At 43.8% G+C, this 15,536-nt stretch overlaps 1 protein-coding gene across 3 annotated transcripts in view; it reads left to right on the plus strand.

Annotated features, from left to right (window-relative positions):
- The window catches only part of BMPER (BMP binding endothelial regulator), a 262,157-nt gene that overhangs the window by 180,405 nt on the left and 66,216 nt on the right, over nucleotides 1-15,536 (plus strand). For all 3 annotated transcript variants that reach the window (XM_067746696.1, XM_067746693.1, XM_067746695.1), the window contains one exon: nucleotides 3,278-3,614. In XM_067746696.1, coding sequence (XP_067602797.1) covers nucleotides 3,278-3,614 — 337 coding nt within the window. The remainder of the gene's footprint in view (nucleotides 1-3,277; nucleotides 3,615-15,536) is intronic.

A 15,536-nucleotide genomic window follows, 5' to 3' on the forward strand; every position in this document is an offset into this window, starting at 1 on the left:
ATTGGCCTTCTGACTGCCAGTTATTTCTACCAATTTCCCATGCAGAGAACTGGGAAACTCATCCCAGCTGCAGAAAGGACTAACCCCAAACTCTCAAACACTTCCATGGCATTTTCATCTCATAAGATGCCTATTTAAAATATCTTTAGGAAGAGCAGTTTTTTTTTTCAATTACAACTTATTCATTTTTTTTTTTTGCCTGTCACTACTGTAATTTACTTTGCATGGATTCTACTCATGTAGAGAGTAAAAGTAACTGTGCAAACACATATGTATATGATACAGCAATAGACAAAGGCATCTGTAGTTGAATAAGTCATCCCTACACAGTACGAAGCCTAGCGTTGTTCTGTGAAAATCCTCTTAGTATAATGATAAAAAGAAAAGAGGAGGAAAAGAGAGTGAATTACAAATTATTCTCTTATTTTGGGGGCCGTGTTTCATGAAAGAGATGTCAAGAGTCTTGAGAAGAGTTTTTTAAAAACACAGTGGGTCTGCATCTTCCCAAGCATGCATGGACCAGTAGTCCATTGCAAAGAAAGAATGATTGGCTTGTTCACTGTGAGTTGAATTCCCATGAACTCAGTTGCCCAAAGTCTCACGTTTATTATATCATTGCCAGTCATTTTGTTGGAGCTCCTTTGGATGTAAATTCTCAACCAGTGTGACACTTGGAAAATAGCATCTGCCTGCTGTCTAGGAAAGAGATTTGTAGTTTGGAAAGTTTTGCAAGGTGGAAAATCTTTAGAATTATGCTCTAAAAGTTTGAGTGTTGTATGGGATTGATCTCTCCCTTCATTTCTCTGGCTGGGCAGCTGCCTAGTTACAGGCTTAATGAGGTCAAGTTTCTTCTATACCTTAGAGAGTGTATTACAAATCATATTATAGTTTGCTTGTCTTTTTTCAAAATGTTATTTCAGTGTCTTAGCTAGCATGAAATTCACAAATTTCTTTGGCTTTGCAGACTCGTAGTATCAATTTACAGGGTAATTCATTCATTTAGTGAGTGTATACTATGTGTCAGATAATGTGTTGGAAGATGGGGTATGAAGAAATAGACATCGTTTTATACAATAGTTGTGGTTGTCAGAATTGACCCCATCTTTGAGATCCACACAGGAGATTAGTCCAGTGTGGGGACAGACTAGCAGTGTGTCCTTGCTCTGATCACCATGCCCCATCACTGTCTTTTCTTCACCCAATTATTCCCGAAAGCCCAAGAGACACTTTCTGATTACCTTCTTTCCTGCTTTTTACCCAATTCTATGTAATTGCTTTTTGGAACCGAGCTTCTTCTCCTGATCAAGAAATCTTCTCTACCATTTGCTTTGGACTGAGAATGCTTCCATTCCTTTCATTTAGCATACAGTGATTTCCATATGAGTCTTTCTGTTTATTTCTTGAGAAATCCAGTTTTAGACCACTGGTTTATTCTACCAATAACTTTCCCTAAAGCGGATCTGTAACTCTTGCTTGTGGCAGTTGTGTGTCCTACTCACAGGAATGCTGTTTGGCCAGGCTTCTCTCCCTTTGGACCACGTCCAAGAGAATATTGGCTTAAGGAATATTAGTGTTAGCATTTTACTTCTGAGTGCTTCTTGCTGATCTTATATCACTCTGACATTGCCTTATGCCAATTTTATATTCAGACAAGATCCATTCCATCCCTCCGTACCCCTTTCTCCTTTTTCATCATCACCTTATCTCCCCAGCTTCTGAGTATCTTCTGAACACTTACTTGCTCATCAGGCTAGTATTGATCCTTCAGGAACAAAGGTAAAGTCTTCTAAAAAGAGTCATGTTGATCTTTCCGGAGGCTCAGAACAGACTAAATCAAAGACTAGGTTTTGTCAGAAATCCAAGAGGATAAGACTGAAAACACACAGCGGGGACACTTTCTATTTTTCTGTTAAAACAGAGCTTTCTTTGTGGGCTGTCCCTCTTAGGAGACAGTGACACTGAATAAGGAAGAGTCCTAGGGCAGAAATGCACCTCAACCTACTGTAGAGGTTCTCTTGGTGCTCATCCACCAAACTGGTACCTAGTTCACCATTCACTGTGGGGCTCAGGCCCTGCCAGGACATTACCAGGAGAACAGTAAGAGAAGCTTCCAACGCACACCTGAGACATAAAGAAAATGATAAGACCAGAGCTATCATTTGCTCTGGGTTGAGCCTCAAAAGACTTTTCACGAAACCCTCCCCTTTGTCTTATGGACAGTGTCTTCACATACAATATCAGGATGGATATGAGAACATTCCTTCTTGACCTTCTGGTCAGGCTGATCTGTGATGTGTGACAGTGGAACCTGGCTGTCTGACATGTGACAGAAATCACACTATTCAGTGGGGCCATTGGCTGGAGTAAATCCTAGAAGCTTTGGGCCAGCAGGTCTGAAAAAATATGAATGTTCTCAGAAATATTCTCCAATTGTTTAGATGGTCAGTTCAGCAAATCAAGAGGAGATTACATTCTTTACCTTGTGGAGTGAAGATTGTTTCCTTGGTGAACAAGACAGTACTGTCCTGCTGATTCTGTCCAGCGCATGAGTAACTTTGGCCTGTGGGCTGGTAGCCTCCAATGCCTAGTCAAATTTTGAAGCTTATGATCAGCCCAGGCATGGAGGCCCCAACCTAGGGCTCGTAACATCTCAACCCTAGGAAGCATGGATTGAACAGCTGGGCATGTCTCACAGATGACTGTAAAGTAACGAGGGGGCAAACATTTTCATTTGCAGGAGTGTTGTCCTTTGAAGAGGATGTATTCAGAAGCTTTATATTTATTACTTTAATACTTCCACTATAGCAAATAATTTGGAAATTTTCACTTGGCACCTAGCATAATCATATGGGGGGATTATTGGATGAAGAAAAATGATATTAAAAAAACTATCATCTTTGTTGTCTTTCCATTTCTGCATTGTCATAGTCGTTGGATAAATGAAAACATGATTTGGACCAAGACAATTACTCTAGAAAAGGGCAAAAATATAAACCCTAGAGTATCATGGTCAATGAATAGTCATCTACAAGTCAAATTAGGGTACATAAGATATCATTATAAGGGCAAACTTTATACATTTAAAAAGTTCTAAGCCCCAATAATTGATTCATGTTATATCATACAGTGTTTGATGTGGTGAAATTAAAAGGTAATCAAGAATTTGGTGAGATCCTTAGTGTTCCTTGTTAGAAGATAGTCATATGTACTATGTAAGAGTCTATACAGTTGGGAACTATTGGTGCATTCAAGAGTGGTTGATCCTCTTTTCCTCTAGGTTTGGAAATATCATGGGATGGAGACAGTTTTGTAGAAGTCATGGCTGCACCCCATCTCAAGGGCAAACTCTGTGGTCTTTGTGGCAACTACAATGGGCATAAGCGTGATGACTTAATTGGTGGAGATGGAAACTTCAAGTTTGATGTGGATGACTTTGCCGAGTCCTGGAGGGTGGAGTCCAATGAGTTCTGCAACAGACCCCAGAGAAAACCAGTGCCTGAACTGTGTCAAGGGACAGTGAAGGTAAAGCTTCGAGCCCATCGGGAATGCCAGAAACTCAAATCCTGGGAGTTTCAGACCTGCCACTCAACTGTGGACTATGCTACTTTCTACCGGTAAGTACAGTGCCTTGGGGAATAGGCTTGCGTTACAGACCAAGGGTAGACTTGACCATGGAATAGAGGGTATCAAATCCCTTGGTGTACAAAACAGGGGCCCCCAAAGTGCAGTGTAAACACCCCTGCTTCTTTCTTCTCTTGAGACTGATCTCATCTTGACTCAGTCCCACATTATGTCCCAAATTAGGAAATTGAAGGGCATATTTCAGAGCTATCTCCTATAAGTGATTCTGTTTTTGTGTCTGCAGTTGCACTGGAAAGCTAGTGACACTCTAGGATTTTTCCAGGTATTAGCTTGACTCTTAAGATTGAGGAGTGCTTCCCAAATTCGGGCCTCAAATGCAGTGGTATAGGGCAGAGGTAGGAATCTCACATCACTCTGGCTGCCTTTGGGTATTTGAGTGAGCTTGGTTATTCTAGATCTGAGGAAGAGTTCATCAGGTCTTTCTCATCGTCTCACCCAGAACACATCTGCACATGGAAAACAAGGTGGTGAAGTGACGATTCCTTGGATTTTAGCCAACTATGAGACTTTGTGTCCAGAGTCAGAGGAGAGTAGAAACAGGGCTTGAGGATGGAGGAAGGAAAGTCTCTTGTTAAGACCATGGATTCCATTTGTATTAAGCAAACCACTTTAATCATTGTCTTAAATGAACAATACATATTCATCGAAGTTACCTGTTTTGTGAATATAAAGGCAACACCTACTTTTACATAAAATTAACCATCATAATGTGCTAAAGATTTTTAAAAATGCCCTGTTTCACAACCCTGAGCTAAACATTGCTTTCAATTTGGCAAACGTGTCTATACATTTCTGTATGCAAACTTGTATGTCTAGTGCAATATTTATATTATGTATCGACGATATATGAAAAAAAAAAAGACCATGGGTTCCATAACCTTTTCTAATTCTGATTAACCTCCTTCCATACAAAGCAACTGGTTACAAAGGAGAACTGGCTTTGACTTCTGTGCTACAAGCTTGCATTTGTGAGTTGTTGAGTTTGGCCTGGTTGTACTTCCATTTACTACACAATTCCATGAGGTTCAAGAGCTAAGACTGTATATAACTTTAACCACCGTGGATGTGGGAGGAAACATGAGATGAGCACAGTCCAAAAAGGCCTTGTTTAAGTGATTTGCCTGTGCCTCTTAAAATGAGAAAGCTCCTGTGGTCTGAAGCCACAGAGAAGTTATTTTTACCCTTTAACTGCCACCAGTTTATTTCTCCTAGTTCTCGTTAAATGTGATCTTTTTTTATTTATTTGATCTTTGGATATAAAAGATAAAGTTCTATAAAGTCAGCTCAAAGTAGGGTGGAAAAAGGACTGTCTCTGTCATCACAAATCCCTGAACATGGCAGCATCTGCCAAACCATTTGGCTCCAACTCACGTGTTTAGTTCCTTCAAGCCATTTTCCGGTTGTAGTTTGAATTCTCTGGGTTCCCTTCTTTCTCCTCCCGGCACCACCCCCTAGACTGACCTCACCCTTGTCTATTCAAATCAAAAGATCTTAATGCACTCTGGAGTGAACTAAGCACCTGGACAGACAAACCAGGCTTCATTTGGAATCTAAATACCCATCACTTGAAAGTCTGATGGGAAGCAATAGAGCACAGCAATTAAGAAACTTGTGGTCTCCCAGAGCTAAAAATCCAGTCCAGCTTTACAACCTTGAACAGTTATTTAAACTCGCTAAACCTTAGTTTGCTTATCTGGGAAGTGGGGATAATGAAGAGCCTATCTTGAAGAACTGTCATTCAGATTCAATGAGACTGTGAACATAGATGCATGTGCTCAACCCAGTGCCCCCGAGCAATGTGCTCTATAACTGTTGGCTGCTATTGTAGCTTCTACCATTAATTAAATGATTAACAAGGGTAAGTCTTCTTTTGGAAGCTCCCCTACCCCAGTTGTGGATTTGGATTGGACCCTTCTCTGTCTGAAATAGAGTGGAAAGGCTGTACTTCTCCCAGGACCCTAGCAGCCTACACCTTTGGTTTTCATCCCATTTCAAAGGAACGTGTTGAAAGCAAAAATTGGAGAGCAGGCCTGCAGAGATTCTTCCCTTCTTGCAAATTTCGATTTCTTTGCTCTTTGGTGATTTATTTTGTATTATGATCCCTGGACTGCTAGCAGGAATATGATGAGCACCTTGGCAGAAGTCGTGAGAAATGACTTTGACATGGACAGAGAGAATCGAAATTGTTAGGTGGCCAGACAGATGCTAACCTTCTGCTCTTGAAAGTTGCTACAGCGGCACAGTTGGGGGGTGGCGGGGGAGTCACTGTGTAAGGGGCTGGATGCCTGAGTTTGGGGAGTTTATGAGAATGCTCTTGGGATCCTTGTGCACTGAGGTTTGGAGGATGGAGCATGGTGGGAGGTGAGCTTGTGTTCTGCTGTGTGTGGTGTAGGGACAGAGCACCCTTCCAGGCCAGCCACTCCCTGGAAGAGGCAGGGGAGCTCAGGAGGGCAGAGCTGGACAATCCTGACTGTCATGCACTTTACTGATAATCTCATTCCCCAACCGAGAGGTTCACCTTCATGCACTTTCAAGTGAGAGTGGCCAATATTGGGTAGATCCTGGATTTCTTTCTTTCCTCCAAGCACGGATGTGGCAGGAGAGAGAAAAGAAACAAGGTCAACGTGGAAAGGGAGTTCTGTTCTCAGGGGATCTCCAGCAAGGAACAAACCTTAGGGAGCCTTTAGGAAGCAACGGACAGAGAATGCATCGGGCAATGCCAAGCCGGACGTAACCTCAACCCTGCCACTTTCTAGCTGTGTGGCCCTGGTAGCTTGCTGGGTTTCAGATTCTTTGCCTTTAGAATAGGTATGACAGCGACCACCTGGTGGGATTGCTACTCCACGGACTGAGGTCAACGGGTGGTGCCACGTTGGTCCGTGATAGACAGGCCGTCCTGGCACAGTGTGCTGTTGTCCTGTGTCCCTTCCTCTCTATGGAGAATCTGGCCCGCCCCACCCCTGGCCACTTACATTTCTGATTGTCGAGATCTTCTCCTGTGCTCATCGTGGAGAACAGATTAGATAGAGTCTCACTGATGAATCTACGGAACAATTTATAAATGAACCGTTTCTCTTTCGTGGCCTTGAATAAAATACAGTAAGTGAAGATTGCATTGCAAGCCTTTAAAAAAATTGTTCTTTTTGTCTTATAAGAATAATATAGGTTCATTGTATGACAATTAAGTAACATTAAAAAGAATAAAGAAGAAAATAGCCATCACATCACATTCCACACATGTAAATTTTTGCCTGTATATTTTGTCATTGGCGGAATTTCTAAAATGAAGCTTAAAACATAGTCGTGACCTGTGTTTTAAGGGCTGTGATCTTTTTTATGACTCAATATAGGACTAAAGGGATTTGCCTTGATATCATGGAAGGTCATATATATAAATTATATATGAATTTGATTCCTTTCATCTTCCCCTTATCCTTCAAAGAAGTATCTGTACTTACCTTTAGGACAAAGAATAAAGTTGCGTAATATACAAATGCCACCTTCCAAGTACCATTGTGTTTGTAACTTAGAGAAGGGAGAGGATAAAGGAGGTATTTCTCTCAGGAAATGTTACCTCTTTTGGGTTTCCTTAATCATATGACAAGTTCCAGAGGGAAAATTCTTTTATAAATATGAGATAGCTCTTCTTATAAGATCAAAATAATCATTCTAATTTCTCTGAATTAGAGTTTACTTTTGAGATGTCTAGGACGTAGAACTCTTATTTTATTTTGGTCTTTTACCCAGTTCAAAAATTTTAATAGTAAACTGTCCATTGTCTAAAAACTTGAAAAACTTTGTAAATGAATAAGAAGTGACTCCATATTAGCCAAGACTTTCTTCTTCTCTTTTGGGAAACTTTTTAAGATTTGCTCATTTTTTCTTCGCACATCAGTTCCACCCATCATGGCCTCATTTGCTATAAAAATTAAAGGCTTTGTGATCAGCATATTGGCTTCATTAACTCATTGAATATGTTTGGATGCAAAATAATTTAATTATGAATCACATAAAAATTTTAACTGGCTACATTGATAATGTGTCTTAAGTCCTAGAGTTGCTAATTGACTTGTCCTCAAATTAGCTAATCCCCTTTGCAAATCTGCATTGGCTGCCGCTGGTGTGTCACGGAGACATTTCTTGTAGCAAGGGAAGTAGTTAGTATACTGTGGAAACATGAATGTGAAATCATTTCAATTATACTTGGATTCACACATAGGCCTCCCTGAGGAGGAGATGTTGTCTTTGGGTCTCTTTTCTCATTTCTTTGTTTTCACCTCCCTCCCCCAGCCTCACGCTGCCGTCTCCATCTGTGTCTTGGCTGCCAACTGGGAAATCCAGGAGGAATAAGCAGCCCCCCATCCCGTAGCCTCCCTGGTGGTCCTCAGCAGCCAGTATCGAATCCACTCCCCACCTTGAATTCGGGCAGGCTGACGAGACCAGTCTCGGCAGCCCCCGGGGGCGCAAGGAAGCCAGGAGATGGGTTGAGCTATGTGGGTCACGCTGAGGAGAGAGAAGACCACCTGTACGTTGGGCTGGTGTATGAAACACTAGCAAACTCAGACCTGAATCTTGGATGAAGTAGTTGCAAGTGAGTGTAACTTGCTAGTAAAGCGGGCCTCTCCAGTCAAGGCAGGCCCACATTTCAGAGAAGCCAGGAAGATTAATGTGAACTGCAGCAAAGCCCAGGCCTTTACAGACCACCGTCGTCTCAGGACTGTTTTCCTCTCCCCACTCCCCTTCATGCAGTATAATTCACCGGAGCAATAACTCTGTTCACTTGTTCGGTTTGGGTAAGTGTCTGGGGATTCCCAGTCTAGGAAATGTTCTTTTCTTTCCATGCAGTGTTTTTTACAGCTGTAAGGAATTGAAGGAAGGCCAGGGGATTCACAGATGTGTCCTTCCCGCTGAGGTCCTGGGAGGTAGGTGGTGGGAGGTTGTGCAGGAGAACGCTGGAACTCCGACAGCACAACGGTGTCGGAGATGCTGGCGCCTGGGGACCGCCAGTGGCTTCCTTCCAAAGGAAGATCACAGCCTTTGTGGATGACCCACTTTGGGTTTTCCTATAAAGGAAACTCATCATTTATTATAAGGCAAGAGGAGAGATGCAGGCAGCGATACAGACTTTATGTGTGTGTGTGTCTGTAGGAGAAAATCATATAAAGCTAACTGCTGTTCTATAATTAAAATCAAGCCAATCTTCCCTCGCTTCAAAGGAGAACGTGCTTGGAACATTTCTGTTTACAGCTTTTAATGATTTGCCTCAAATTGCCATTAGAACTAGGGTCCTAAATCAAATGAGATATTCATTTTAAAGTGTGATGTTCTAAACCTGCCTTTTTATTTTTCCTTTGGCAAACTTAGCTTTTAGGATGAGCAGCCACTCTGAATATGTAATAAAGGTGACACCAGGTGGCAGTAGACACCTCAGTTGTACCACCGATCAGACTTCAGCCCTTACAAGTCCAACCTTAAAGTTCAAAATGTTTTCCCTACTCAGTAGCTCGCTCTCTCTCCCTCTCTCTCTCTCTCTCTCTCTCTCTCTCTCTCTCGCTCTCTCTCTCTCTCTCTCTCTCTCTCTCTCTCTCTCTCTCTCGCTCTCTCTCTCTCTCTCTCTCTCTCTCTCTTAACTTATGCCCTAGGCTACTCCTTCACTGTATCTAAATATACAATGCACATTCCTGCCTCTGGGTCCATGTCTTTCCTCTGCCTGAGATGCCTTCATTTTCTACATTGATTTAAGCTGAAAGCACAGCTCAAGTTTCATCCCAGACCTCTGTAAATGTTTTTTCTTTGGTTTCTTAGAGATGCTGATTGTGTTTATCCTTATTTAGTGCATATACTATATTGCACTGCTGTCGTCTCTCGCCCGCATTGGATTTTAGGTTCACGCGGGAATGGGAAATGTCTTTTCTACCCTTTTGTATTTCACCCAGCATCACCCCTGGAAGGTCTGCTTTGGAGAAAGTTTTCTTAGCTGCCTTCTTAGCCTTTCTGTCATCGTCATCCTCTCTGATCACCTTGTGACTTCTACCCCCAATGCCAAGTCCATCTTAGATCTTTATCCCCACACTCGTTATACACTTAAAGTCAGAATGTGCACACATTTCTGTCCTTTCAGGGAATAGACTAGTCAGAGCAAGCGGAGCCTCTGGTCCACCTTTGATGCTGCAGGAGCTATCGGCTCTTCTTATGCATGAGTCTACTACTGTGACTGCCAGGGGCAGGCCTCTGAATCTCAGAATCCACCTCTGCCTGTTAACAATTCTCTTGTAAGCCACTTGGACCTCCTGGATCCTCTTCTATACCTTCTATCTGTAGATGGCTAGTGTTTGGCCTTGCCATATTTTTTGTGTGGTGTTTTGATCTATAGATATTTCTGCATTGGCCTCTTCCACCATCCTGTCCCATGGAGTCATGGACTGGCACTGACTCTTCCTGGTCACAATGTGTGACACTGTTCATGGGGTATTTCCCCTCAAGGAAGTTCACCTGAGCTTTTGGTGTCCAGAGTTTTTATTGGGACTCAGTCACCTGCTGCCTGCTGCCTGTATGGCTGACCTTCTGTGGCCCCTCCCAGAGGTCATGCTAATGCCTTTAGTCTCCAGCTCCTCTGGAGGTTGGAACTGTTATCAGATGGCCCAAAGCCCCCATCATAAAGCACACTGTTAGAGTGTCTCCTGGCCAAAGCACCCAGGCAAAAAAGGACAATCCTGTCAAGCAGTGCATTCCAGGGGCCTAGAGATCACTCCCCAGGAGCTAAAGGCCAAGGCCAGACTCTCTTTGGGCCAGGTTAATTCTTTACTCCACAACCTGCCTGGCTCAAGGTTAAATGTAATTTCAGTTTGATTTTAATTTTAGCTTTGAGTTTATTTTCAGCATAAACTTCCTGGAAACCTGCAGTGTTTCTCCTCAGAAAATTGTATTTTGGATTGTAATTAGATGGGGCTTTTGAACACAGATTTGAATGAGTGTCACTGTAGCAGGTAAAACACTAATTATTTTGTAGCATCTCTCTTGGCTGCTTCGGGAACTTAGATTACTCCTTAGTAAGCAGGAGACTGTCTGGTGTAGCTTTATTGTATTTTCGTTATCGATGGGTTTAAAGCCCTTTCTATCCATGAGAGTGACAGGGGTGGTGGCTGATATGAGGAATGTTTTCCTCATGTCATTGTTGAGCTAACTGGGACACTGAGAGGTGAGGGGACTCATTCCAAGACCCCCGTGGGGCCTGAGCAGCCAGCCTGACAGGACACCTGGTCTCGGGTCTTTGTCAGAGAACTTGGCAAGAGCTGCTAGGGCTGTTCTCAGAGTCCATCATTCAGGTTTTTAAATATCCTGCTTTTGCCATGAGCTTTTGGAGGAGGATTTCATCAATTACTTAATTCACTCCTTTTACAACTTTTGAGTGTGCACCTGCTGTGTGCCAGGTACTGCTGTAGGTGTGGCGATTTGGGACTGAACAAGAGAGACAAAAGTTCTTCCTTCAGACAGCTCACTGTCTAGTGTGGATAGATAGCTATAAATAAAAAACAAGGTCATTGCCAATTGTGAGAAGAGGAATGGGGGAAATAGTGTGATATGATAGGGTGGGCTGCGGGTGGCCAACTTGGAACAAGGTAGACAGGAAGAGCCTTCTGGAGGTGTGCTCCTTTGAGTGGAGCCCACTGTGTGTGGGAAGGACGGGGGTGGGGAGGTCTGTCATGGGCGGGGGCAGGGCAGGCCTCTATGCTGGGAAGGGTGTGGCCTGTTTGCAGACCAGAGAGGAGGCTGCCAGTACTGGTGCCTTTAGAAAGTGCTGGGTATGCTACCAATCACTGCATGAGCTTGGAAGCAAATTCTTCCCCTGTCAAGGTTCAGATGAGATCGTGGCCCCAATTCATACCTGGAGTGCAATCTTGTGAGACCCTCAGCAGAGTCCATGCCTGGACTCCTGATCCAAAGAAACAGAGCTAATAACTGCATCGTGTTTATTGTTTACATTTATTGTTAAGCCTTTCCTGTTTTCCTCATTCACTAAGTTTCATTTTATTTCATTCTGCATGTAGTTTTGCAAGCTGGTGTAAATCCTTTCTGGAACAAGTTGAGGAATAAGTGACAGTGGCCACGGGTAAAGGATCTAACACCTCCGAACTTCTATTTTTTGTGTGAAATAGAGATGATATCATCACCAACAGATTGGTCATGAGGCTGTATGAGGTTTCCCTTGTAACGCCCAGGTGGAAACACCAAGGAATCTACTTCCCTTGGCCACATCACCAGTGTGGTCTAGTGGCATTCCGCCTTGAGCCCCATGGTTTCAGGTTGTTCTATAGAAAATTAAGGTATGCAGTTGGGTGCCAGAATGCCTCAGAACCGAGAAAACCTGGGGATGGGTGTCCTCAGAGATGGCCGTGTGTGGGCTGGCTTACGTCAGGCCACAGACAGATTGGTTGAATCTTTGATGTGCTGTGAGTACAGCCCTGTGACTCAGCGAGGCAACAGGGACAGGAGCAGCGCCTTGTGAAATCAGCCGGCATCCTGGCAGCATCATGGGTTTCTCAGAGGTGGCTCGCTGGCCCCTGTGCTGGGCTGGGAGCTCAGGGTTGTACTGTGCTGGACGGCCATCCAGGACTTTTTGACTATCTCTCAATCAAGCTGGCAAAAATTAAAACTGATGGAGAGTGTGCAAATATGAAATAGGAGGGAGGCTTTTGTGATCCTGGATCCTCCTACACATGGAAATCTTATAGTCAATCTCAATTTTCTTCTGACCTGGCAAGGAAAAGGAGCAGTAGGCTTGTACACACAGGCTTTCACAGGGGCCGGTGTTTCAACTACAGACCAAATATTCAGAAGTGTGTACGTGTTTAAAAAAAAAAAGACTGGGGCTTCCCTGGTGGCGCAGTGGTTAGTAGTCTGCCTGCCAATGCAGGGGACACGGGTTTGTGCCCCGGTCCGGGAGGATCCCACATGCTGCAGAGCGGCTGGGCCCGTGAGCCATGGCCACTGAGCCTGCGCATCTGGAGCCTGTGCTCCGCAACGGGAGAGACCACAGCAGTGAGAGGCCCACGTACCGCAAAAAAAAAAAAAGACTGGGTGTAAGGGCAGTTTTTTTGTTAAGGAAGAAGATGCTGAATTACTATTTTTTTATATCCATGGGTCTCTTTTCTAGGCTAATAGTCAATTATTCATGTCTAGGAATCAGTGAAATCAATCAATAATAAATTAAAACAGGTATATATTACCTATTGTAAAAACACACACACACAGATTATTTTGTAGTCAGGATTCATTGATTAAATAATTCACCAGGCGCTGTTCAAGGTGCTGGAGGTATGGCAGTGGTTAAGATAAACGAGTCCTCTGGCTCACAGAGCTTGCAGTGTAGGCTAGTGGGTGAGAAAGACAAGTCAACAGGAATGTAAATAGGGAGGGATGCAGTTTTGATAGAGGATGTACAGGATGCTATGGAAACCTGCCAGGGGGGGTGGCTTCCTGGAGACAGTGACTTCCTAAGCTGAAACCAGAAGCATATGTAGGGTTTAGCTGCACAAAAAGGAGAAGGGGTTTGGGGAAGAGAACAAAGGGAAAGATCCCAGCCACGGAAGACTGCATGTTCAAAGCCGTGGAAGCCAGCAAGAGCCTGGCACAGGCAGCTAACAGATAGATGTTGCATGGGGCAGTGTCATCAACTAGGGAGGTGTGGAAGATAGGTCAGGAGGCAAAGGCCACAGCCAGATCATTAGAGTTTATGCCCCAGCATCCATCAGACACGAAGGGGGTGCACTGTAGTGTCTTTCAGCCATTACCTGGGAGCAGGTCATACTGGGCATTGGTTCAGTAAAGATGAAGACTTTTCATTTATTCCTCATTCGTTTATTTCTTAGTTTCTATACACCTACCACGTATTCTATGCCTTAGGTCGTGGTTCTCAAACTTTAGCAGGAATCAGAATCATTTAGAGAGCTGATTCAGTGGATCTAAGGCAGGGACTGAAAATGTGCACTTTTAACAAGTTCCCAAGGGATGCTGGGACTCGGGGACCACACCTGGAGAACCTCAGCACGAGGTGGAGGAATTAGAAGAAGAACTGCTTCCAGCTGTCTGTGGGTCCCCAAGGGGATGCAGTTCTCTGAGACTTGGTCTACTCCAAGACCATTTTATGGCTGAGGGGCTTATCTTTCTTTGTCCTGTACAGTCAACCTCCAAACATTAGAGATGAGAACACAGAGTGGGCCCGTGGGTAAGGGATTAGGAGCTAAGCACATGCCCACCTAAAGTGGTCATTGGAGCTCAGTGGCATTTTCTTGGTGTGTTGTTTAAAGTACAGGCACCAAATGGAATACTGCTCAACCATAAAAAAGAATGAAATTTTGCCATTTGCAGCAACATGGATGGACTTGGAGGGTATTATGCTAAGTGAAATAAGCCAGACAGAGAAAGACAAATACTGTATTATATCACTTATATGTGGAATCTAAAAAAAATACAACAAACTGGTGAATATAACAAAAAAGAAACAGACTCACAGATACAGAGAAGAAACTAGTGGTTACCAGTGGGGAGAGGGAAGGGGGGAGGGGCAATATAGGGGATTAAGAGATGCAAACTATTAGGACTAAAATAAGCTACAAGGATATATTGTACAACACAGGGAATATAGCCAGTACTTTATAATAACCATAAGTGGAGTATAACCTTTAAAAAATGTGAATCACTACACAGTGCACCTGTAACTTAAATAAGATTGTGCATCAACTATACTTCAATTTTAAAAATGGAAAAAAAAAGAAAGTAGGCACCAAAGTAAACCTTTTTTTTTTTTTTTTTTTTTTTGCGGTACGCAGGCCTCTCACTGTTGTGGCCTCTCCCGTGGCGGAGCACAGGCTCCGGACGCGCAGGCTCAGCAGCCATGGCTCACGGGCCCTGCCGCTCCGCGGCACGTGGGATCTTCCCGGACCGGGGCACGAACCCCTGTCCCCTGCATCGGCAGGCAGACTCTCAACCACTGCGCCACCAGGGAAACCCCAAAGTAAACCTTTTAATGTCTTGTTTTATAAGCAAAAAAGCCCTGGTCTTACTGCTTCCTATTTGTAAGGCCAGGCCCAGCAGAAGTGTTGAACTTGTTTGACTGGGCCATTTGTGAGCCAGAATTAGAATCCAGAGTCGGAGTTCTCCTGGCCACTGAAATACTTTTCACAGTGAGCTGGGAACCGCTGCGGTCACTTTGAGATGAATGACCCGGGGCCCAGCAAGTGCCCTCCCTGAAGAGAAAGCTGGACACCGTGCAGTTCTGTTGATGAACCGGCCTGGAGCCGGTGTTCTGTGCAGAGGCAGAGCTGCCCAAATCTTCCCCTCCCCCAGCAGGCAGAACAGACAGGCCCGGAGCTGGGGGCCAGACTTGTGAGCCCAGAATGGCCAACAGGATGTATCTGTAAAAGTCTGCTTCCTTTCTGCCGGCTTCAGGCTTTTAAAGAACCTGGTCAGCGGGCACAGAGAGTAGAGAAATAAATGCTTTACAAGGAAATCTGGTGACGGTACTGGAATTAATAATTCTTTTAACATGAAAGAGCTGTTCTCTGTGATCTTTACTGTCTTACCTAGTGCTGGGAGTTTAAACAGATGAGAGGATGAGCTAGCTGGTTTCTTCGTTGTATCCCAAGCAAATGGCCCATGTGTGAGCACGAAGGTAGGATGCATTTGAGCTCCTCAAAGAATATGGGCCAGAAGACCTTTCAGAACCCCTGAAAGCTTTTCCATATGAAAAGGAAACCAGGAAATTGGAATCTTCATTTTGTCTTTGTGATCAAAGACAGAGAGGAAAGATATTAAGCAGATACTGACCTGTAGTTTTGTGGCCACTGTTAGGATTTATTGACTGAATAGCAAATAAGGACTGCAGGAAAGCTGAG

Source organism: Pseudorca crassidens, chromosome 8, assembly GCF_039906515.1.
Source record: "Pseudorca crassidens isolate mPseCra1 chromosome 8, mPseCra1.hap1, whole genome shotgun sequence".
Lineage (NCBI taxonomy): Eukaryota > Metazoa > Chordata > Mammalia > Artiodactyla > Delphinidae > Pseudorca > Pseudorca crassidens.